The following is a 25,579-nucleotide window of genomic DNA, read 5'->3' as shown; positions in this document are numbered from 1 at the left end:
AAGCAGCTGTGTGACTAGGATCACATGGAGGAGAATTAGGCACCCGGCTGATAGCCCCAGTTGAGCTTCCAGATAGCAGTCAACTCTAACTACCTGCAGGGCAAGTGAGTTCATTTTTGGACCTTCCCCGCCATCCCAGGGTCCCTGCCCATCCCATGTGAAGCCGAAGTGCATAGTCAACCCACACAATTGTGAGACATAATATACGGTTCTCTTAAGCCACTAAGCATTAGGCTGGTTTGTGTCCTAGCATTCGAGAAGCATGGTAACGATGTTGTTTTTTTCTGGGAATGAGTTGAGAAAGCTTGGAAGACTCTTGAGCCGGCGTGAGATTTGATCCGACTTTATTTTGAAGCAGATCATTCTGACTGTTGGGCTGAGGACAACCTACGGGGCAAGAGTGAAAATATGGAATTTAGGTAGGGAAGCTCACCACATTCAGACAAGAGATGCTGGCGTCTCTGACCAGGTTGACGGTGGTGGAAGGAGAGAAGACTGGACTTATTTGAGATATTTTGAGGGTAGCAGCAAATGTCCCTCTCGTGGTTTGGATAAAGGAGGTGATCTACAGTGGGGAGCTCATGATGCACATGGGAAACTCCTGGGGAGGCTTGAAGGACAATCCTGAGCCTTTCCCATCCACTGTGGTGCCCTGCTTCTGGATAATCCTGAGCTTCATGCAAGATGGAAGCTAAAAGTACCTCCTTTCCTCTTCTTAGGCTGGTATTTAGGGCATTACCCCATGTTGAAGGAGCACGGGCCAATGATGCCTACCACCTGCCGCCTCAAGTGCATTAAGTGGATGAACCTGGATAATTAGCAACTGTCCCCCAATTTTTTGACAGTCGTTGTATTTTAGTGGCTGTACAAAACCCTCCCACAGACAGCTGCTGAAGAACCATGATGGCATTAGTCATTATAAATTGATACTCGGGCGCCTGGGTGGCTCAGTTGGTTAAGCGACTGCCTTCGGCTCAGGTCATGATCCTGGAGTCCCGGGATCGAGTCCCACATCGGGCTCCCTGCTCGGTGGGGAGTCTGCTTCTCCCTCTGACCCTCCCCCCTCTCATGTGCTCTCTCTCTCCTCTCATCCTCTCTCTCAAATAAATAAATAAAATCTTTAAAAAAAAAATAAAATAAATTGATACTCAATGAAGTCCTAAGCACAGACATTATTAACTGGAAATGGGTTGCCCGGCAGAGTCCGGCGCACTCATGGTGACCAAGCGCTTTAAAATCTTATTTATTTATTTATTTGGCTGGAACAGAGCCTTCCTCTTTCCCCAGTGAGAACTGAGGTACACAGCCATTGAGAGCAGAGCTAACTCGTCGTATCAGTTGCCTACTGCCACGTAACGCTGCATAACCATCATCCACAGAAACCCAGGGGTCTACAACAGTGAGTGCTTATTGCTTGGTGCCTGGGGTGGTTGGCTGGGTGGCTCTGCTCCGCAGGTCATGGCTGGGCTCTCTCACCTGTATGTGTATGGCAGTCGTGGGGGCGCACTGCTTATATCTGGCCTCTAGAAGACTCTTACGTTCAGCCACAAGGAGTGCCTTTACATGGCAGCCTCCACCTGCTGGTACCTTTGGGATCCCCCTTGGCTTTCAAGCCAAGGCCACATACATCCAGGACACTTTCAGACAATGACTGAACACAGTAGAGCCTGGCTATTTCTGCCCAATGCTAGACTCCTATAAAGGGAACTCTTTGCTCCAGAGCTCCCTTTGACGTTGGTTGGGACTTTATCAGATGTGTATCATGATCTGAGGCTCTCTGCCCAATACTGCTTCCTTCCCTTTTTACCTTTCACAGGTGACACCCGTCAAGAAACACCTTGCGCTCTGAACTCTGTTTATGCATCTGCTTCTCACGTGACTCAGCTGGGGGCTGGCTGGTTGGCTGTAGGCTGGTGTTGGATGGCCTTAGCTAGGATGGCTGGGGTGAGTTGGCGCTGGTCCATGTGTCTCTCATCCACTAGCAACTCAGTCTGAGCGTGTGCCCATGAAGAGGCACAGGAGAGCAAACAGAAACACGCAAGACCTCCTGCTATGGACTGAATGTCTGTGTTCCCTCAAAATTCTTATGTTGAAGCCTTAATCCTGACTACATTCGGAGACGGGATCTTTACGGAGGTAAATAAGGTTAAATGAGGTCATGAGGGTAGGGCCCTGATCTGACAGGATTCCCGTCCTTCTAGGAAGAGACACCAGAGAGCTCTTCTCTCTCTCTCTGTGCACGCACAAGAAGAGATGGTGGCCACCTGCCAGTCAACAGAAGAAGCCCCAGAATGTCACCGCCACCTTGACATTGGACTTCAGCCTCTAGAACCATGAGAAATAAATTTTTACTATTTAAGTCACTTAGACTGTGATTCTTTGCAAGGGCAGCACTAGCAGATTAAGACACTTCTTGAGATCTAGTCTTGGAACCGGTATACTGGAGCTTCCGCCTCATTCAAATGCCTAAAAAATGTCACATGGGGAGAGGACTTTGCGTGGAGGGAAGGAACTCCGAGGTTGATGAAGCAAGGGATAGAGAGAGATGAAGAATTACGGCCATCAGTACAATACACCATACTCATTAGCATTGGACAAACCATCCAGGGAGACGGATGCCCTCCTTGAGCCTTTGCCCATGTAGTTCCCCTCTTGGTGTCTTTTCTTTTTGTACTTGAGCCTTTGCATCTTATCCAACCTCCAAAGGCTTTCACAAATTCTTCTGTGAAGCCTTTCTTGGTCACAGTCGCTGTATCCTGTGTCCCCTGGATTCTCTCTGGGCAGAAATTGAAAGTCTTCAGTGTGCAATTCAAATGCTAATTCAAAGCAGGTCTTCCTGGGTTCAAAAGGAACCTCAGGTAAATGTTTGTGAAACAAACCACTGAATAATGAGTGAAATGAAACAAGAGACCTAAATAAGAGTCCTCCATGTGAAAATGGAAACAATGTTTCTACCTATGCATGGAATTGCTAAGTAGAATTAAATAAGACACTCCATGTTAAGCACTTGACACACCTCTGGTGTATTATGAGTGATCACAACCTTAAATGTAAGAGTTAAAGCGAAAAGCTACTTGTAGAAAAAAAAAAAGTAGGAGAATATCTTGATGACCTTTCCGGCACGCAAAGGTTTCTCTGAAATGGTTTAGAAAGTATGAATCACAAAAAGGAAAAAAAAAAAAAAAACTGAGCTTCACCAAAATTAAAATTCCTGCTTATCAAAATACACCTTTAAGAATATAAAATAAGCAAGCCACACACTGTTAGAAAAGACTGCAAAACATCTATCTGACGAAGGACTTGCATCCAGAATATATTAAGAATTTGTACAACCTGGTAATATGGAGACAAAAGATTCAATTAAAAAAAATGTGAACAGATACTTCCTACAAGAATATATCCAAGTGGCCAAGAGGCACATGAAAAAGTGCTCACCATCATTAGTCATTAGGAACATGCCAATTAAAATCATAATGAGATACTGCTACATGCCCACCATAGTGGCTGAAATTAAAGGACCCACCATGTGGGTGAGAGTGTGGGGGAGCTGGGACCCTCCCTCGCGGCTGGCGGGAATGTGAAATGGCATGATCACTCTGGAAAACAGTTTGGCAATTTCTCAAGAAGTTACACGTACACTCACCCCGGGAACCACCAATCCCTTTCCGAGGCATCTATCCCAGAGAAATGAAAACAAATGTCCAGGAAAAGCTTTGAAGACAAATGTTCGTAGCAGCTCTATTCATAAGAGCTCCCCAAGGGGAAACAGTCTAAATATTCACCTACAGGAAAATAGATTAAAAAAAGATTGTGGTATATTTAAGCAATTAAATATTACTCAGAAAAAAAAGCCCATAAATCACTGATTCGTTCTGTAACATAGATGAATTCCCAAAATGGCTTGCTGAGGGAAAGAAATCCAAGCACACAGAAGTCTGTTTTGTGTGATCCCATTTATATGAGATTCTAAGATAGGCAAAACTGGCCCTGTGATGATAGAAATCAGGACAGCAGTTGTTTGGGGGCTGGGGTGGGGGAGGGGGAGATTTGACCACGAAGGGGCGTGGGGGAACTTTTTGGAGTGACTAAATGTCTCCTTTTGATAGGAATTCCTCAAAACAGACTGAACAGGATACTTCAGATCTCAGCATTTCTCTGTATATAAAGTCAGTCTCAATTAGATAAGAAATATGAATTATCTGGGCGACTGGGTGGCTCAGTCAGTTTAGCGTCTGCCTTTGGCTCAGGTCATGATCCTGGGGTCCTGGGATTGAGCCCCATGTCAGGCTGCCTGCTCAGCAGAGAGCTTGCTTCTCCCTCTCCCTCTGCCCCTCCCCGCCCCCCTCCTGTTTTTGCTCTCTCTCTCTCCCTCAAATAAATAAAATCTTTAAAAAAAAGAAATATGAGTTATTATTAATATTATTGCCATTATTGTTTTTCTGTGCACCAGGCACCTTGACTGACACTTTGACGTCTTGTCTTGTAGACAAGCACCGTGAGGGCAGGACCCAGTCCTGCTTGTTCTTGCTTGGCTCACCAGTGCCCGGCACAGTGCCTGGCACCAAATAGATGCTCAGTGAATATCTGTTGAATAAATTCATGAATGAACAAGCGAGCGAGTGTTTGCAGAGGGAGAGAGCAATAGCGGAAGGAATGTCTGGCTTTCAAAAGCGGAGCTGGGAGAAACAGTTTCTGATATTTACAGCCCTCCAGCCTCTCTGTTCCGGTTTGCTGGACAAAAGGGGGCTCCGTTAACACTCATATCTATGTATTTACAAGACAGCCTAGACGCTGCTTAGGAACTAATTCAGCATCTCGAGAAAATCATTTGCCTTTAGAAGAGAAGATGTAAATATTCCCCACTCGGCTGAACAGAATGGCTCTGCTGGGCTCCCAAAAACATTCCTTAAGAATGTCCTTTAACTCACTCTGGAGGCTGGGAGAAGGATCCTGGGAAAGAAAGAGAAGCTGGCAGCATCGAGGGCCCACTACATGTCCCCACGGCATTGTTTCCTTTACTCCTCATGATGATGAAGCCAACAAGGGTCACTGTCTCCATTTCACAGATGAGCACATGGGGGCTCAGAAGTGTCCCAGGTGAGTTACACTCTGCTGGGGTTGGCATTGAAACCCAAGCCTGCCTGATCCTGGAGACCCAGGTGTCGTCCTAACTCTGACTCTCACTTGCTGGGTGCCCAGGGTCATGGCGCTTTCTGAGCTTTAATTTCCTCATGTGTAGAAAGGGGTCCATGTCTTGCCCTCTCATCTAGGAAGAGGTGAGGCTGAGAGGAGCCCCAGGGAAGGCAGAAACGCACCTGCTTCTCATCCCATCCAGGGGGCTGGGCGTGTCACCTGTTTGCATTCATGCTGCCACCCCAGGGCCTTTGCACTGGCTGTTCCTTCTGCCTAGAATGTTCTTCCCCACTTTATGATTAACTCCCTCATCCTGTCAGGTCTTTGGTTAAATATGTCTTTCTCAAGGAGCCTTGCTCTGCTCATTCTACCTAAAATATTCTCCACATCCCTCTCAACGCCTCCCAGACCTCTCCCCTGCTTTATTTTTTTTCTTCCCCACACTTTTCATTATCTAACACATTACATATGTTACTTTCTTCTCTTGTCTACCATTTGCCCCTACCCCCGACTAGAATATAAATTCCACGAGGGCACGAATGTCTTTCTACCTTCATCACTGCTGTATCTCTGGGGCTGGAACAGTGCTTTATAAAACAACACACAGCACGTGTTTTATGAATCCTGGTTGAGTGAATGAATTGCCTTAGCATCACCCATGAGTTGGGTCCCCAGGCTCCCAGTTAGATGGGGGAGAGCAGTGCACACACAGAGGCTGCGAGCCAGGCTGTAATTGCAGAGGGAGATACAGGGGTGTGGACCCTGAGGCAGAGCCTCCCCCCACCCCCCCAAGCCCACCTGGAAGCCAGGGAAGGCTGAGAATGGGAAGGAGAAGGGCAAGAAGACAGGGGTCTGCCCACACCATCTGCTCGGCAGCCAGAGAACATCCCTGCCTGCCCCCTCCCCTACCCCGCTCTCTCTGCCATGCCAACTCCCCTCGGGGACTTCGGTGCATAGCTATGGGGGGCAGCAGTCCAGGGACCATGAGCTGAGGCACCCACCTCGCTCCGACCTGAGGCACCTGATGAGCCACCAGCAGCAGGAATGATTTCGGTTCCCTCTCTCTTTTGGAAAGGACACCTTTAAATCTATCTGGAGGCTTCTCATGCTGTGGCAATTGGGGATAAGCCACTCCACCCATTAGGCAAGAAACTGGATTCCTTCGAAGTCAGGAGGGCTGGTGGGGCCCCCGTGGAGCCCCCCATCCCATGCCACCTTCAAGGGAGGTGCTTGAGATCAGAACTGACAATAGAGGTGAACGGCTGCTCACACTGGGTCCTCGCTTAGGGGGTCTCTGCCTGGGTCAGAGCCAGGACACCCTTGCAGCCTCTCCCCACACGGGCCAGACGATGAGGCCATGAGACTGGGGGAGACCAGGGAGCACCGAGCAAGGGAGCTCTGAACTCTGATCCCAGCTCCTTTGCTGCTAACTCAGTCAGTCACTTGGGCTTCCTGAGCCTCAGTTTTCTCATCTGTAAAATAGGCTCAGTGATCCTTGTGTTGGTGCTTCTGTGGAAGAAGCAAGCTCCAAAACCAGGGTTTCCTCTCCCACTGCTTATTATCCAAGGCCTAGAGGGGTTTAGTAAACTGCTTGAGGTCCTAGCTTAAAAAAATGGCAAAGACGGGAATAAACCCGAACCCATACCTAGCGTCTGGGCGCATGACCTCCAGATGGAGCAGGCAGGGCTGACTTTGGCCAAAGAGAGATGGCAGAAGGTGAAGCGATATGCTCCATAGGCCTGTTCTACCAGCTGACCTTGTAGGAATGCACTGTCTACATTGCTTGTCCCGTGGTATAATTACCAAGAACTCTGGGCTTAGGATTCAGGGCCTTGGGTTCAAATCACAGCTTCACTTGTCCATTCTCATCTTCTTTCTGAACCTCAGTGTCTGATTCGGAGTGAGGAACCTCCAACCCTCTCTTCTGAGTTTCACCTTCTGCCAGACCCCTTGCTCCTTTCCCTCTCCCCACGCACTGAGCATTTAATCAGTGAGAGCCAGCCATAGTCCCTGGACTCAGTTTACCGGGGGACAAGGCCACTGGGCCTTAAAGGATTGTATGCCCCGGCATCCTTCCACCTCCTGCTATAGACCCTCGCAAGGGCAGCTGGGGACAAGGTAAGGCCAAGGGCTTTCAGCAAACACAGCTGTGTCTCCCCCTACCCTTTGTGGCCAGCCCGAGCAGGAAGACCACAAACTTTCGATTACAGGAGATGGGAGATGGGGAGGGTTGACATAAGCCACTCCACTGAGCTCTACAAGCTGAAGGCACATGGTCTGAGCACGATTTTATCAGCGCTCAGAAGCGGGCTACTGGGCCTTCATGCAGCTAGTTATAAAGCAGCATATGAGTCATTTTTTATTTTTTCTTGCATGTATAGAAAGCACGGGGTGATTAATAGGGCAGTGGATCCCCAACACCTGCCTCTTAGAAGCGATGCTTAAATATCACCGAGCACAGCACCTAGCTCCTTGCCGACAGACAAGGAGTGGGAGCTATTGGTGGTTCTTGCCAGAGGGTGACAGGGTTGCCACCTCACCTTGTCACCAGGGCCAATGCTTAACATCTGTCACCGTGCTCTGAAGGTAGCTGCCCATGCTGACAGGTGAATAAGCAACCGGGACTGAGGGGTGGGAACAGAGCCTCGGCTGCCCATCATTTCTGGAAGACAACAGCGGGAACTTGGCTAAGCCATTAATCACATCTAGAGCCTTCCATGGCTATCTCCAACATCCTCTGGCATCTGCCTCGCCCAGCTGCAATGTCTTCCTTCTCTTGTTCTTCCCACCTAACGATCCTTGGGATTTGGAACAAATGCAAATCCTCCATTCCTCAGCCCTAAAGTGTGCAGTTGGCCAGGGGCCTTGGGTCTCTGGTGGCCTGCAGAGGGTCTGGGCAGGGATGGATGGTGCAGACACAGGAGGATGACCTGTTGCAGGCAGTTGACAGACAGGGCATCCGGTGACTTGGGCAGGGCCGATGCGTGTAACTCCAAGTTTATTACCTGTCTCCTGTTGTAAGCCATAGCGTCACGAAGGTAACCCTCTGCCGGTCCCAGCCTCAGCTGCAACACGGCCCAGCACGTGGGGTGGTGGGAGGGCCCATAAATATTTACAGAATGAAAAAATATTAACCGGTTCTTAAACTCCGATCTGCCTTTGGACACATTTTTCCCTCTCTGAGTCTCATCTTCTTTTCCTGTAAAATGACCTCAAGTCTTTCTTCTCCGTCCTGAGACTCTAGGGTTCTTTTAAGACCCAGTCACGCTGTTAAACATGGCCTCAGGGCACAGAAACTGGAGGAGACATTTAGGGATGGCTACTTAACCCACTTGGATCCATAACTTCCAACACTCTCATCTCTCAAATAACTTTGGTTCTGGGGCAGGGAAGCCACCAAATGGAGCCTCAGCCTTGGGCATCGGGAAGCCATGCTTCTGAGCCCAGAGATCAACGGAGCCACCATTGACCGTGAGCTGACTACGTGCCGGGCACCGTGCTCAGCGCTTCGGGGGAGTGTGGACCTCACAAGATGCTGGCAGGCTGGTATGAGTCCCAGACCCATTGCACAGAGGAGGGAAGGAGGGCCCAGAAAGAAGGAAACTGGCTGAGGTCACACAGGGAGGGGATGGCAGAGCCCAAGGCTTGAGCCGTCTTGATACCTGTGTGGCAGAAGTGGTAGCTTGGGTGGGGCTTATCACCCCGGGACCCGGGCTGAGCTAGATGCTGAAGTGACACCAGGGTCCCTCTGGGGATTTCTGCAGTTGGCTTGCAAGGAGGAGGGCCAAGCTGGGTCAGTACCTTCTGCATCAGGCTGTGCTGAGTTGGGGGATCTGAGGGGCAAGGGGAGAGTTGTCATCTTCCGGGATGTTAAACTGACTTCTAGCGTCTCCGGGGTTTCTGTTTCCTGCACAACGGGGAGGGAAGCTTTGCTGTTATGACTTGATTTTAGCCTTTTTGGATGCACTGCTTGCACATCATTGAAGAATAATGACAGGTTTCTCCTTCACCGAAATGTACTTCATAACATAAATGTCCAGTAAATTTTTAACTGGGAACTCACAAGATAATTTCATCTTTATTTTTCCTTATCGCGCTCCTCATTCTCTGATAACATAGTTATTTTCTTGCTTACTGTCTGTCTTCCCAGGTAGGATATTCCCTCTAGAAAAGCAGGAGGGGTTCTGCCTGCTCGTCTTGGATTCCCCACGTGGGGAACAGAGCCTGGTGCTTAGCAGGTGCTCCACAAATATTGGCTGAATGAGGAATCCTGCTGGCACAGGAGAAGCTCCTGGAAACTCACAGGTTCCAGGCCCTAAAAATGTCTGCAAATCTCCAACGCCAAGAAGGCAGTGAGAATCTTTTCTCGAGTTCTGTAACTGCTTTCACTTGGGGACCAAGGTGGGAGCTTGGGACGTATTTACCTGATCACTACATGAATAATGCTCACAATTAGCAAATTAAATTACCACCTACTTTTGCATAGCACGTGTTATGAGCTGAATTATGATCTCTACAAAATGTGCATGGGGAAGCCCTAAGGCCCACTGCTTCGAATGTGACTGTATTTGCAGATGGGGTCTTTAAAGGGGTGATGTGTTAAAGTGAATCCCTTTGGATTGCCCCGATCCAATCTGACTGGTGTCCTTATAAGAGGAAATTTGGGGCGCCTGGGTGGCTCAGTTGGTTAAGCAACTGCCTTCGGCTCAGGTCATGATCCTGGAGTCCCGGGATCGAGTCCCGCATTGGGCTCCCTGCTCAGCGAGGAGCCTGCTTCTCCCTCTGACCCTCCCCCCTCTCATGTACTCTCTCTCATTCTCGCTCTCTCAAATGAATAAATAAATCTTTAAAAAAAAAAAAGAGGAAATCTGGACACATGGGGAGACAAGCAGGGATGCGCGCAGAGAGGAAAGGCCATGGGAACGCCCAGGGAGAAGGCAGCCATCTACGAGCCAAGGAGGGACCTCCTAAGAAACCAGGCCTCCTGACCCCTCCTCAGTCTTGGGCTTCTAGCCTCCAGAACCAAAAGGTGGTACCTTTGGGGTTTAAGCCCCCCATTTGTGGTGCTTTTTACGGCAGCCCTAGCAAGCTAACACACAGAGGGAGCTCTGATTGGCTATCCCGGGGGGGGGGGGGGCTAGGGACAGAGGCACATTTGGGGCAGGACAGAGTCTCTGCTGGTGGGAATATAAACAGGGGCAGCACTGGCGTCCTCCATGTAGGCATACGCTAGCACTGCCTTTGTAAATAGGGAATAATGAGTGCATTTATCTCTCAGGACTTTTTCTAAAGTCGTGGTGCGATGCTCCACGTGAAATGCTTAGCACAGTGTCCAATGTAGCATGTGAGTGAGTCATAAACATTAGCCTACAGTTTTAGTCTAATACTTCCAGGGCGTTTGAAGAAGCAGGTATCCCAGCTCCAGATGTGGCCAGGCCAGCGTGGGCTGCCGTGCAGGTGCGTATTTGCGTGGGCGTGGCAGGGCTGTGTACGCAAGCAGGTGTATGGGGGGGGCTGTGAGCAGATGTTCATGGGTGCTTGGATGTTGACATGGGTGCACGTGGGTGGAGATGCATTTGTGTCAGTATGTCACACGCATCCAAGGTGTGTAGGTTCATTAACTTTTTCGGGAGCTTGTTCATTTATTCATCCACCCAAATTTCTTGAATGCTTGCCTACACATAGGTACACAAGGTAGATCACTAGACAGACAAGGGAACTATGATGGAGGTAAATAGGAGAATTAAAGGAGAATGGAGAACGAGCATTTCTTTCCGTTCAATGTATCAGGGAAGACTTCCCAGAGGAGGTGGCATTTGAGTTGACGAGGCCAAGTGAAGAGGAGCAAGGCCATTGCGTGGGGTTTTATGGGGGCAGAGAAACTACAAACATTTCGGGCTGATCCCATTCCTTGGAGCCCTTCTCCCCGGGCTGCCCCCATCAAACCTCCAGGGTCCCCTGATTACAGAACAGAGAGGAAGCATGGATGCCAAGGAGCCATTGCTTTATTTTGTACAGACCAAGCGTGCTGGGATCCCCATGCCCGAGGGATTTGCCTCCTGCTGGACCCCTCTGGCCTCTCGAGCACAGCCACGCTGGCTGCCTCTGGACTGAGGGCCCCTGGGAAGGCCTGGCCGGTCTCTCTCTTTTCTCCAGACGGTCGTGGAGTCCAGAAGTCTTGGAGGGCAGTACATCTCAGGAGGCTGGAAACAAACACAGGTCAGAGTGGATCAACAGGATGCAGGAAATGTTGTTTGGGGGGCGGAGGCCCTGATATTCCATATCCCTGGGGGGCATTCCTGCAGAAACACCATCCAAAGGAATGAAGGATGGTAGGCAGCAGAAGGAGAATGAGTGGGACGGAGCTCCCGAAGGGCCAAAGGGCAGAGTGCAGGGCAACCTGACACCCTAGCTAGGGGTCTCTGGTGTTCACATCAAACTCACAGTGTTACTTTGGGGGGTGGTATTATCAGCCCCGTTTTCAAGCTGTGGACACAGGAGCTTGACCAGGTCCCATGACTTGCCCCAGGTCTCATGGCCAGTTAGTTACAAGGAGAAACGAGCTTTGGGGGGCTTGCTTTGTTCTGAACCCCCTAATACATTTGCCTCGCAGGGGGCGGGGCTGTGTTATTCAGCTCAAACCTCCTCCAGCGTGGATGTCAGCGTGGAAGATTTTTTTTTTGGCAGATGCTCGGTTACCACGGTGAGTGCTGCTGGGAGGGGGAAAAACTTGAATTAAAAAAAAAAAATGGCAGAGACAAGATGTTCTGTGATGACTTCTGCTAAGAACTGTTCTCCTTATGGACGTGTGCCCTTTACTTGGCCTTTGAAACTGCTTTCTGTGTCCCTGAGAGCATAATAATGTAAATGAATATCACATCTCTTCCCGGTAATTGAGAGCAGAGAGAAGGCCATGTTAAGTCAAATTAATTTGCTCTGATACAGTCCAAGCCCATTTCCCCGGAAGGGGCAATCGCTTTTTGATGGGCTGAGGGTGCCTCTCGAAGTACCAGGTCTATGGAAGTGGAGGCCGGGTGGCTCGTTTGGGTCCAGGAGGCCTCTGGAAGGAGGGCTGGGGACCAAGGCCAGGCCCCGGCTGTGCACCTGCGTGTGGCTGCCCCACTCTGCTGGAGCCTGAGCTACTTCAAGTTCGGTGGCTAAGAGATTCATGGAGGCTGCGTGCTGTTATTACTGGGCAGTGGGGTTGCCTTGTGTCTGAACCCGGAGGCGGGTGCTTACACCTCCTTGGCTGACGCCCAGCCTCCCCTAACTGGTTTTGCCTTTCAGCGGAGCCACCGAGTGGAACGCCCAGCACCCTAAGGCTTGAAACGTGCTGCTCAGGGAGGGGTTGTCAGGTGGTCAGCCCTGCCTCAGGGCAAAGAGCACTGAACTGGGAGTCAAGGGGGCTGGGTTGGCGGTAGAATCCCTGGAAGGGGAGGGCTTGATCTTGAGGGCTCCCTCGTTTGTTTTACCAGTGAGTTTGGAGTCCGGGAATTCCAACATCCCTTTAAGAGTAGATGGTTGGGATGCCAACCTCAGTATGGGGATGCCAAGGGGGGCAACCTCTTTAAAGATCCAGCTCCGTCACGGAGGAGGCTCTGAGTTTATTCCTGTGCGTGCTCGGAACGGGTACCCAAGGAGAAGTATTACAGACACAAATAGGGATTCCGGAGTTTTGAACACCATTCTGCCTGGGTGACTTCGTACAAGTGACTTAACCTCTCTGACTCTGTTTTGCCAACCTGTAAAATGGGAATCAATCCTCTTAACCGCCTTTTGGGGTTCCTGTGGCTACCGACTTGACATGTACACCCAACAAATGTAATCCGTTGTGAGCAATGGATTCCTCTTCCTACCTTCAGTCTGGAGAAGTTCTAGGATTAGCACTGGGGTAGGAGAGAAGGCAGAGGGAAGCCCCACTTCTCTTCTCCCATTGCTGCTCTGGGACCTTTGCATTTGCCCTCCCCCCACGGGGGGCCTCCATTTCTCTCTGGGTATCTAAGGCACGAGTTGGACTCCACTCTTTGCAAAGCCCCTTCTACCCTGGCCTGAGCCCACCCCACAAGATCTGCCGTCATTTCGTGGACAGAAGGCCACCACGCCTCCTCCGGCTCCAGGTGGAATGGAGCCCTGGAAAGACAAGAGTGGGGAAACCAAAAGCCCAGCACCTTACCTGGCACTCCCCTATCGGACCCTCTGGTTTTCCGATGGGTCCGCATCCTCAAGCGCTAAGGAACCAGTGGTACCTAGCAGAAGGCTTTGCATCTGGCACCTCATTATTTCCGCAAAAACCTCTAAAACCCGCCGCCTGTAGAGAAATCACTCACGGCGTGGAAGGCCACGGCAGCAACAGGTTTTCTCCGGGCTGCCCGACCTGGTGAACTATCTGGTTTTCATTCCCCAAGAACAGTCCCCACCTGCTGCTTTTACCTGCACTGGCTCCTACTTCTGGAGATACTTCTTCATTATGCTCTCAACACCCTCGTCTTTGCTCCCTGCCCCCGGCTCCCTGTGCTCGGGGGATGTTCGCTCGCCACCGTCACCCTCCAGCCGTGGGATTCGCGGTCGGCTCTTGATGCTGTTGGCGCTTTTGAAGGACACGATGGAGCTGGAGGAGGAGGACGAGTCAGAGAGGTGAGCGGGGTCCTCCTTGGACTCCGGACTCTTCTTCAAAATGGTCTTGATCCCCGAGAGAAAGGTTCGGTCGGCCTCCTCCATCTCAGAGTGGATGCGTGAATGCCGCGGACTGTCTTGACCCTCTTTGGTTGCTCTGGCCAAGGACACGGGAGACTCAGCCTTCCGGATGGCTGGGAGGAAGTCATCGAAATCCACTTTGGTCTTGCGTTCATAGTTGAGGCTTGGGACCTTCCAGGTGAATGGATCGCTGTCCGGGGGTTCCTCCATGAGGTGGGCAAACTGGCGGTTCTGGAAGACCAGGGGCTCCTTCCCGAGGTCTGGGCAGCCCGCATCATCGAGGGGGGACTCCAGACAGCGCCTCCGAGGCCGCAGCGTGGGCGACAAGAGCATGGACCTGGATGAGCTTGGGGAGCTCAGTTTTCTCCCGGAGCTCTGCCCCGATTCGAAGAGGGACTCGCAGGAGCTGAACCGGGTCTTCAGCTTCTCAGGCAGCAGGGTGGTGCCCCTGGCGCTCTGGGAGGAGATGCATTTCAGGCTGGTGGACCGCAGGAGTCCGGACGACGTCCCACAGGCGCCCTCCGGTTCCAAGGCTGACTTTGTCCCAAACCCCAGGGAGAGGTCTCCCTTGTCGCTGCCCGCCCTGGCCCTCCGCAGCGCGGAAGCCCCAGTGGTCTGGTAAATGGGGAGTGTGGGCCAGTCCTCCAGGCCTAGCGGGGACCCCTGGCCCCTCTGAGCTCTCTTCCTCCGGAGACCTTCCACAAACTCTGACAGGGCCGCCGAGGGACTGGGCAGCTTTTCCCTGGACACTGGGGACGCGTCTGTACTCCGAGAAGCCGGGGAAGAAGACCGCACCCCCAATCTCTCTGTGGGTTTTCTCTGCCTGCCGCACTCGTCCCCGTCCCCCAGATGGTAGTACTTTTGCCGTTGGAGGCAGAGGGGAGAAACAGACTTGTCCCCTGAGGTCTGGCTCTGCACGGTCTGGGCTCTGCTCAGGGCCGACGCCGGCTGGGACCTCTCTGCATCTCTGGCCTCGTTGTTCATCCTGCGCCAAGAAGACACACGTGGTCAGTAGAAACCATGCAATTCACACGGTCTGTGCAATTGGTGTGAGAGCCGCTAAGCACAGGCCCTAATACCATTTTTCTTTGGACACACCATCCCTACCGCACTCTCAAATAAACCGAAGGACTTAATGCACAAATTCAAGCCATGTAAATGATTTCTTGTTGCTTTCTGAAATGCAATTTCTGCCTATAATTAAACCCAGCTAAGTACGTGTGAGTGGATTAAAACGGCAGTTAGGTCGGGTGACTTAGATTTATGAGCCATCGTATCTGACATGATAGGACCTACCATCCCAGGGCCTGCTGCAAAATAAGTTGCTTGCTTCTTGGAGACTTGAGGGGGACCTGCGGGGGGTTATTTATTTATTTAGGGCCAAGCCCAGAGGAGGGTCCCACCAAGCAGGGCTTCTGAGAGTCAGTGACCCAAATATGTCTCAGTGGGATGCTCTATGGCACCCTTGGTTGGTTTATGGGGTAGAGGAAAAACCCGGTTCCACGCCCCCACCCCCCGCCCAAAGGGAAAGATTTTCATAAAATCAACACGAAACCAAGTCTATACACAAGAGACAGACGGTTTCTATTCCGGGACTATACCAGGCTTGGCTTTCATGCAGAGGCATTTTATAGCAGCTGAGCCAAAAACACTCCCCCTCTGAAAAGTAGGAGCCTCGCAGCGAGGCGAAATTATAGGCTATAAAATAAAGGGCATCTTTACAGGAGAGAGACCGGAGTCCATCAACCGTTCCTTTAATAAATAAAATCTATTTGTCCTCCCCCTAAGAGAAACGACCCCCTGCCCACCCATGGCAAAGTTATAATTTATGAAAAAGCGAAAGGGGTATGAACGTCAGAGCCTTGGCAGGCAGACAAAGCCAGCGGCTGGAGGCTGAATATGACCAAGGGCCACGTTTATGCAGGTTTCTAGTCATTATTCTGCTTCTCTACACTATTGCTCCAACTGACAATGGGATTCAGTCTCCTTTACATAAGGGGGGGGTTGGGGATTCTGGTACAAGACTCTGAGGAAAGCTTCTTGCCCACTGAGGTGTGATAGCACCGTTTCCACCCCGACCACATGGGACAGTTTAGAAGGAAAAGAGAGGACCACAGTGACCCAAAGGGCTTTCAAATCTGTTACGGAAGCCAAGTCAATGGTACCCGAAGGAGATACCCAGAGGGGGAGGAAGGTACAGACAGGTGAGGGGGAATCAGGGTCTTTTCTAAGGACATGGGTAGGGACCTAGACCCTGCCTTCCTGAGCTCCTGAGGTCAAAGCTTCAACCATCCCGTATGTCTCTCTCTTCTGGGGTTGGCAGGAGCCTCCCCGGACCCTGGATCTGTGGGAGGTCGCCATGGCAATGATGCTCTGTTAAAGAGTTCCATGAGGGATAGGCACAGGGCTGGCTGTGTTCATCTGCTTCTCCTTCTTCCCTTGGTCAGCTAGGTGGAGGGTCTGCCGTCACGGTGGGGGGGGTTGGGGGAGGGACAACAGGGTTGAGGCTGTGGTGTAGGCAAGCTACCTCCATCACCCACACTCTTCCCCATCTTTGGTCCTTCTTTTGTGGGCGCACGCTCCCCACTCCCTTCCCAGCCTCCTGCCTTGAGCTCCCCTCTTGCTCACTGTGCCCCAGCCACCCGGGGTCTCCCAGTGCCAAGCCCTTCCAGCTTTCGGCATGGAAGAGAAGCGCCTGGTCACTGTGCTGACATGTGGGGAAGTCACAGGAATGAAAGAAAAGCTCGGGGCCCAGGGCCCAGCACCTAGCTCCTCAAATAACAGTGGTGAGATGAAGAATTAAGGACCTATAACTAACAGATGTGCATCCTTGATAACTAACAGTCCATGGTGATCTGGAATACTCCTAGGAATCTCTGCATCTTGAGCCTAACCCACCGCTGGACCCCACAAATGCCTCAGTTCAAGCTCCAGCAGGGAGGAGCAGAAGAACGAGTGAGCAGGTGACCTGGCGGCTCATCCTTTGGAGAAAGCTTGGTTCCCCATGTGCTAAGACGGCAGCCACACGATTTGCCCAGAGACTCTGCCTCCTTTCCCGTTGCTAGGCTGTTACCTTCCATCTCTGTCCCACCCCTGGACGTGGGCTGGAGAGCCCCCTTTATGAGGACCTCAAGGTGAGCTGTCAATATCATTGCCTTGGAATCCTTCCCTGAGCACACGGCAAGGTGGCCTTCCCGCGCTTTGCTTTATCTTTGATTTTTTTTCCTTTTTTTTTTTTTTTTAAATAAACAGCTCGGAGCTGCCAGGGGAAGTGGGTTGCTCCCAGAGCCAACAAAAGTCATTTCCACCCTGCCTTGGTCCCGAAGGGAGGTGGGCGCGATGAATGTGTGTCTCAGGTGCTCAGTCGCATCCATCACCTGCCATGTGGGGATGGTGGCGTCAGGGCTCCCGTCACTGAGTCTCCTGGGATGCTGCCATCCCGGTCACCCCAGCTCCCATCGTCAGTGCTGGCTGTGGGTGCCAGGACAGGGCATGGGGAGAGGGAGGGAAAAGAAGTTAGGAGCAGGAAGAGGGGAGATGGAGGAAGGTGGGGCAGAGGAAAGGGGGAGGAGGGGGAAGAAAAGAAGAAGGAGGAGGAAGGGGAAGAGGAGAAAGGGGAGGAGGGGAGGAAGAGGAAGTAGAAAAAGGCAGAAGGAGAGGAGGTGGGGGAACGGCTGCCCCCCAACCCTGCTGTCGAGACCGTGCAGGCTCTCATCCCTGCCCCCTCTGACTTGGCACGGAGCCCAGCACACAGCAGCTGCTCAGTAAATTTTGTTGAACTGAGTCAAGTCTAGCTTGGAAATAGGTTCACGAGGAAGAGGACCTAGAAGAACGGGGCGGGGGCGGGGGGGGGAAGGGGAGGAGAAGGGGAGGAGGAGCAGAGGGAGGCGGGAAGAAGAGGCAGGAAAGTGAGCAGCTGCAGTGAGGGGATGGGGGGCTGGAGAGCAGGGGAGAAGAGACGGGCTGATGGAGAGGGGAAGGAGGAGGGTGTCTGGGGGCAAAGGCGGGTAGAGGGGTTGGCGTGGAAGGGGCACAGGCTGGTGGTGGAGGATCTCTGACCCAAGGTGGGATGGGCTGGGGAGGGGGCATGGGAAGCCATCAGCAGCCCAGGAGTGGGGGTCTGGAGACCCCCAGTGGCGAGAGCTGGTGTCCACGGCACAGGGCACAGGTTCACTGGGACCAACCCCTGCCCCCCACACCCCCACACCCCCAGCCCCGCTCCACTAGACCCAACAGATCTGATTGCCTTCCCAGAGGCCTGCCAGAAGCAGCACCTTCCTATAAGAGATACAAGCCAAAATGCCCCAGCCTGGTGGTCACTGAGATCCACCGAGGGGCCCAAGGGCTTGGTGTTTGGGGGGGCGGGGGGTCCCACCTTCCTGGAGTTGTCTGGTGCATTCAGAGTCTCAGCTGCTGGGCTTGAAATAGGAGCACAAGCCAAGCTGTGTAGACTCCTGGGGAGCCGACAGGACGGAGGAGGAGGAGAAGAAGGAGGAGGAGGAGGAGGAGAAGGGGGGGGTAGAGAGAGAAGGGAAGCAGGAGACATGGGGAAGGGAGGGGCAGGGCAGCAGGAGAGAACGAAAGGAGTCGTGGCTGAGTGCTGCCTCCAGGATTTGCCATTCAGAAATCCACCCCCATCTCTGCAACGCCGGCGCTTCCACTCCAAGTACAAAGTTGCTTGCATCCATTCCTTTCTGTGTGCAGACTGCAGAATTTCATGTGAATGCAGACACCCTCTTGCAGGCTTCCGAGGGAGGGTCCCTGTTCTGCCCTTGGAGGGAGATGATCTTCTCCGTTCCTGACCCGGCTTTGGACATTTCAAACCAGCCTGCTGTTCTCATTCAGGGGCCTGGGAAGACTCATTTTTTTTCCCCCAGCTGTCCTTACTGGACAGCTTGACTCAGATGGAACTCTGAGCATCGCATGATGGCTGGCTGGCAGATGATCAAGATGTCCCCGTGCCTGCCTCCCAGAACCTTGGCCAGGGAGAGCGCTAATGGATAGAAGTTTCTCCGAGTCACTGGGAGACGGGTATGTACAAACACTAGGCGGGGCACCCTGCTTCTCTAAGGAGAGACTCCAGCAACATCTTGGGAACTGCCGCTGTCTGTCTGTCTATCTGAAGGAGAATAACTCTCTAGCATACCTGCTGACGTGAGCCAGCGGGTCCTGAGCATCTAGCCATAGCAGCACTGGGCTGGTCCCATAACTGAGTGGAGGGGCTAGTCAGTTGTCATTGAAACAGCTACCCCTAGGCTGGGCACCTACTGTGTGCCAGGCACAGTGCTGGGTGCCATGCCTACAAGGGAGACCAAGCTGATGGGCTTCTTGCCCTCACGGAGCTGACAGCCACGTTCATTCATAATCTTTACAGCAACTCCGTGGATAGGAATTATGACCCCCAAGCACTGCAAGGGGGCGTGGGGCGACCTCCACAAGCACACACGGGTGGAAGTAACAGAGGTAGGGTTCCAACCCCAGAGACAGTAGCATCATCCTCTGTAGACTTTCCTTTGAGCCCTGCGATGCGACACAGAATTAACAGTATTTCCTACGTCACCTTGTCCAGATAACATTTGTCACTTGAAGCTTGGTCTGCTTCTGCCACTCACCAGCTACGTGGCCTTGGGGCAGTCACCTGTCTCTCTGCCTCAGTGTCCTCAGCTGTGAAATGGGGGGAAACCAGGTCAACCTTGCAACGTTGTGGAGGTAAGAGCTCCAAGGGGCAGGGGGTTTGTCTGTCATGTTCACTGCCATACTCCGGCGCCAAAAACAGCGTCCTAGCACAAAGCAGCTGCTCCACAAACATGTGCTCAATGAATGAAGTTCAGTGCCCTGGCAGCCAGTAGGTACTCAGTTAGGGTGTGTTGGATGAGTGGGTGAAGCTCTAGTGCTTGCCACCCAGTAGGTACCCAGCTGATGTTTATTAAGCGAATTGATGAAGAAGAGAATAAACATGAAAACACTCTAAGTACTGGTGACTTAACTTTCTGAAGGTTTAGTAGGGAGATCTGGATACGAACATCCAGAAATACAGGAATTTGCACTTTCTAGCCTCCCAGGCTAGGAAAATAGGTTTCAGAGGCAAACAGGTCGAGGTTCAAATCCTGGCTCTGTTTGGGCCCAGCCAGGTCCCTGGTAGAGCTGGAACTTGCTCAGCTGGAGGAGTGGGGACAATAATGCCCTATCTCACGGGGGATCTGTGAGGCATTAGAGAGGGCGTATGTGTTCGGTATAGTCAGTTCCTGCGAATGTCACCCGTATCCACCTCCACTGCCCCCAACACTTCATGCAAGGTGAAGGGTGGTACGCTTCACCGTGCATGTATTATTTACTCCCTTCGAAACACTGCTCCTAGCAAATGTATGTTTAAAAATCTTAATGCTCATTTGTTTTTTTGGGTTTTTTTTAACGGCTCTGCCCATCATGGCTAGAGAAGGCCCCAGACTGAGGGCAGAGGTTCAAGAATAAGCAGTTGCTATATATGACCCTGCTCTGAGAAGCACATGAAAAGGACGAGGATATCGAAGCAGTCTGTTGGGCTGCAGAATGAGCCGCTGCCAAGACACGTGTCTTAGTGTGGACTACACCCTGCCCCTGCCAGGCTGTCCTGTGAATGCGGCTCCATCATTTTACCACATGAGTAGATGCTCCATGAATATCGGGTGAAGAATGAAAAAGCCACCTCTACACACACGCAATGTGTATGCACGATCTCATCAGGATCAGATCCTTGCCCCATCTTGGGGATGAGGAAATAGTCTCACTCGTGAAAAGCCATTCTCTCAAGGTCACACTGCTAAGTGGCAGAGCCTGGATTTGAACCCTGGTGGGTCATATCTGAACCTCACGCTTTTCCCTTCCACAACATCCTACACCTTCCAGGTAGAAAGGTGAGTGGAAACCTCGATGGGTTGAACTCCTATCTACATGTCTATATATTTCAATATCCACTGAGACATAATGAACAAAAAAAGTGAGGTCCAAGTCAAGGAGAGACATGGGATTCACCGGCATTCAACATAATTACACAGCAAAAATAATTCCCATGTCTGAGTCTGGGCAGAGCCTGGGCAACCAGTAGCTGCAGAAAACTCGACGCACACTTAATGACGCCATGAATCATCCCCCGAGATGTGCTGTCACCCCCATTCTTCATCTGCACCCTGAAATTCAAGAGGAAATTAAAAATGTATGGATGTTCTAATATTGGCGAGGCCCAGGATGGGAAACCAGATGTGCTTTTAAGATGACCTGAAGGTTTTGTGACCAAGGCCAACACAACCATGGATAATCTGTAATAAACGTTGATATGGTGCCTGAGACTGTGCATGATGTGGTAGGAATGTGAGACATTTATTAAGCGCCTATAGGGTGCAGCTGAATTCTACATAATCACTGCTGTGTATTGTGCCTTTAGGCTTTGTAGACACACCTTGATTTTATCTTCACAATAGTCCTCTATTATAATCCAATATTGTAATCTTCCTGTTTCACAAATGAGGCTCAGAAGGACACGTAATTTGCTGTGTAATCAATGGGAGAACATGGATTTAGGCCAAGGAGTCCAGCTCTGGGATCCATGCCCCCTAACTGCTCTGCTCTCCTGCCCTTTACTGTCCTATTTTACAAATGAGGAAACCGAGGCTTTGGAGAGGCACATGGGCTTGCTGAGGCTCTCCTCTTGGTCTGACCATATATGATGCCAGACGGAGCTCCAGGGAGCAGAAGATGTGCTGCCTTCCCCTCCTGGAGAGCACACAGTAGGAGTGGAGACTGAATAAACCCATGAAGAAGGGTCAGCCGGGCAAAAAGTTCTGGGTAAACTGAGCCTCAGACTAAGTGCAGCAGGAGGTTGGCAAGGGAGACAGGTACCAGAGCCTGAGCGCTTGGCCTTTCTGGAGGGGTTGAGTGAGGCTTTTGGAAGGGGGGTAGGGTTTGGGCAGGGATGTCGAAGAAGACACCCCAAGCACCAGGAGGAGATCCCCATCCCTCCCCGCCCAACCCCCTGCCAGTTATGAGCTTATTCAATCTCCAAACCCTTGGCAAGCAAGGGTTGATCATCTAAATCTCATAGGCAAGAAAACCAAGGCTGAGAAAGGCCATTCATCTGGAAGACTTGAAGTAAGGGGGAAGCCATGGGGTGGGATAACCAAAGAAGCATGCTCAACTACAGTGAGCCTGGTTACTGTTGACCAGAAGGTACAAAGACGTGAGTCAGGAAACAGACTCTGTAAATATATTCTTGATAATATAACGGTTTTTATGAGACAAAATAACTCCCAAGTCTTCCTTGCTGTTTGCTCTGATCTTAAGTGGGTGCTGAGTCCTTGACACCTGGGCAAAACCAATCCAATGAACCACCCTCAGTAGACACCTGTCCACCTACCTTCTGTTCATCAGCAGACTTTTCCATTGCCTCACTCATACATTCTGCTGGATCCTAGGTCCTAGGTACTGGGTCCTAGGTCCTAGGTACTAGGACCAGTAGTTTTTGAATGCAGTTGCCCATCAAAAGCACCCTGGAAACTCTACTAAACACACACACACATTTCAGTGTGATGAAGGGGAGGTGAGGGGACCATTCTAGTATCAGAGGGAATAAAGGTTAACCAAAGATGTGAATAAAAGAGGGAAAACTGTGTGGGAAGAGAGGGGGTACACAGGTACTTTCTGCTTAATTTTTCTGTAATCCTTCTAAAAATTTCCCCCCAAAATAATTTTTTTTTAAAGAGAGAGATTAAAGAAACAAAACAACCAAATGTAATGAATATCTTTAAGAGGATACAGGGATACAAACAATTTTAGGATATTGGGGGTAATCCGGATTTTGGGATCTTGGATGATCTTATGGGTGTGTTGATTTTCTTTGGTGAGCTAGTGCTATGACAGTTAGGAAATGTCCTTCTTCTTCTTCTTCTTCTTTTTTTTTTTTTAAGATTTTATTTATTTACTTGACAGAGAGAGAGAGCACAAGCAGGGGGAGTGGCAGGCAGAGGCAAAGGGAGAAGCAGGCTCCCCGCAGAGCAGGGGGAACCTGATGTGGGACTCGATCCCAGGACCCTGGGATCATGACTTGAACCGAAGGCAGTTGCTTAACCAACTGAGCCACCCAGGCGCCCAGGAAATGTCCTTCTTCTTAGGAGAAAGATGGGAAACTATTTTAAGGAGGACTGTCATGGTGTTTTCAACTTACTTTCACATTGTTCAGCAAAAAAAAAAAAAAAAAAAAAAAATGCTTCGATGTGGATAGAAGTAGAAAAGGAGCTAAAGAGAAATGAAGTCGATATGCAAAACGCTGGTCATTGTTGTATTAAGGTGGAGGCTCATAGAATGGATGGTGCCCAGATGCTTCTGGAGTAGAAAAATGTAAGAAGAAGAAAGAAGGGAAGAAGGACAGAGGGAGAGGGGAAGTGACATTTATGGGTGATTTGGAAGAACCACTGTTCTATATTACCAAAAAAAAAAAAAAAAAGCAAACATTTTTACTCATCCTTCAATGCTCAGCCCAACTGTAGCCTCCTCCAGAAAGCCTTCCCCCACCTCCCAGGCTGGGTGAGGTGTCTTCTTTGGCTTCCACAGCCCCTGGGCTCCCCCATAACTGTGTACTGCAATTGCTGTTATGAACTAGATTGTATTGTTCTTCTATGAATCCCCGGTATCTAGAAGGAAAGTTTATGGGATGGAGAGAATGAAGGAATGGAGGGGTAGGGGTGGGGCATGTGGAAACATAGAAAGAATGAACAAAGGGCTCCATCTGACTCCTCTGGCTGGTTCATTCAGACCCCAGCAGCCCTGCTTCTTAGCCAGGCAATCCCACATCTCCGAGTTTAAAAACAATAGATTCCAAGCCAACTTCCGGCACACAATCTGGAGTGAATGCTTCATGTCTACACCCAAGCCAAAAGCCTGGTTTCATTGCTACAGAATTCCGTCAACTTCTAGAATATCAGAATGGAGAGAGAGCTGAAACCCCAGCTGGCTTGAACACCTCATTCTACACGTGGAACAACAGCGAAGGAAAGAGAATATCTCAGGTCATACACTGATGAGACAGTGAAAGTACTGATTCTATACTTTTACCTTCTTTTTTTCTTTTCTTTTTTTTAAGAGAGAATCTCAAGCAGACTCCCCGCTGAGCACAGAGCCTGACATGGGGCTCGATCTCACAGCCCTGAGATCATGACCTGAGCTGAAATCAAGGGTCAGATGCTTAACTGAGTGAGAGACCCAGGCGCTCCTATACTTCTTTACCTTCTGATAAAATTTCCACTGTGTTTTGAAAGAACTAACTGGATATGTAAAGGGATTAAAATCTCTAATTGGATTGGAGATTCAACTTGGGTTCAACATATTTAAATGAATTTTCGATGCATTCCTTCACTTTTCACAGACATTGCCTCAGTGGAATGTGGTGCAATGAAAATAACCATAAAAAAATCTCAGACTTAGTCATAAAAGCACCAGTTCCTCATGAAAATGCAGTTTTAAGTGAATGGAAATTATCCAACCAGCCATCCAGCCACCCCTTCTTACATCCATTCAGAATCATTTACTGAATCCATGATCCCAGATGCCATCAATAAAAAGATCAATAGCCCTTGCAGTACAGAAGCTTAAAGTCTGAAAGGGAAAGGAGATTCACCAAGTTATGACTGGAAGGAAATTTGAGTGAACCTTCATATCCTCTTAGGCATGAAGACTACGGAAGAAATGTTTACTTAGCAAAGGGAGTAAAAAGTCCAGTTCAGCATTCAACTTCTGGCTATGATAGATTAGCTTTTCCGGATATGATAGACCAGATTTTCCAGAGGAAATTTCCACTTAGAAAAACCAGAAAATTTAACTTTAAATTTACAGGCATTGGAGGGCACCAAAGCAACCAGGACTTGAAGGGTCAAATTTTGGAAAGAGGGACGTATGTTGAGATGAGCCCAGTACTGTGGCATTTTTCCTCTGGAGTCATTTGCTGATCTTGAGGAAGAAGAACTAATCCAAGGAACATACACGCTCAGATATCAAGACTTCACAGCATCCTCCAAGGCAATGTTAAATCAGCTCAACGATGGACAAGCAGAAAAATAGAATAGAACAGGGCCTAGGATATATATAAAATCACTTGATTTAATTGAAGATGATAATGGTGGTAAAATGTGAAAAATATGACTTCTTTTAAAATACATACACAAGGCCAGTCGGATATTCATATGCCAATGAATCTTAACTAACCCTACCTCACACCATAAATATTAATTCCTGATTAATTGTATATCTAGATATAAAAGTTAAATCAACACAGTGTTTGTAAAAAAAACATAGGGGGATGTTTTCATAATTTGGGAGTAGGCAAATAAAACTTCAATGGAATAGAAAAAGCGCCAGCCATAAAGGAAAAATATTCTAAGTTCAGTTACATTAAAATTAAGAACTTCTGTCTGTTAACATAGACTGTAAGAGAGTAAAAAAGGCATTCCATCAAATGGAGTGGCTCCACTTACTCAAGAAAGAACTTACATCTAGAATATATTAAGGACTCCTGCAAATTAATAAAAAGAAGAGACAATGCAAAAGAAAAAACATAATTGGCAAAAGACTTGATCAGACATTTCATCAAAAAGGATATCCCAGTGAACATATAAGCACATGAAAAGTTTTCTTTATCAGGAACGTGCAAGTTAAAACCAAAAATGTGACCCTACCAATATCCACCAGAATAGTTAACATTAAAAAAAAAAAAAAATGACAAAACCAA

The 25,579-nt window shown here is 49.9% G+C and overlaps 1 protein-coding gene across 2 annotated transcripts in view; it reads right to left on the bottom strand.

Annotated features, from left to right (window-relative positions):
- Positions 1-11,080: 11,080 nt before the first annotated feature.
- Positions 11,081-25,579, bottom strand: part of MYO18B (myosin XVIIIB) — a 246,725-nt gene continuing 232,226 nt past the window's right edge. Inside the window, exons 43-44 of one of the 2 annotated variants that reach the window (XM_035017246.1) lie at positions 13,564-14,812; positions 11,124-11,336 (exon numbers count right to left, since the gene is read on the bottom strand). In XM_035017246.1, the coding sequence (XP_034873137.1) occupies positions 13,576-14,812 (1,237 nt within the window). In that variant the 3' untranslated portion in view covers positions 11,124-11,336; positions 13,564-13,575. Of the gene's footprint in view, positions 11,337-13,563; positions 14,813-25,579 lie in introns of both variants that reach the window. The other variant, XM_035017247.1, reaches the window with a different exon arrangement.

Source organism: Mirounga leonina, unplaced genomic scaffold (assembly GCF_011800145.1).
Source record: "Mirounga leonina isolate KUSES-001 unplaced genomic scaffold, KU_Mleo_1.0 Mir_171, whole genome shotgun sequence".
NCBI lineage: Eukaryota > Metazoa > Chordata > Mammalia > Carnivora > Phocidae > Mirounga > Mirounga leonina.
The sequence above is the reverse complement of the archived record's forward strand: the minus strand, read 5'-3'. Positions and strand labels throughout refer to the sequence as shown.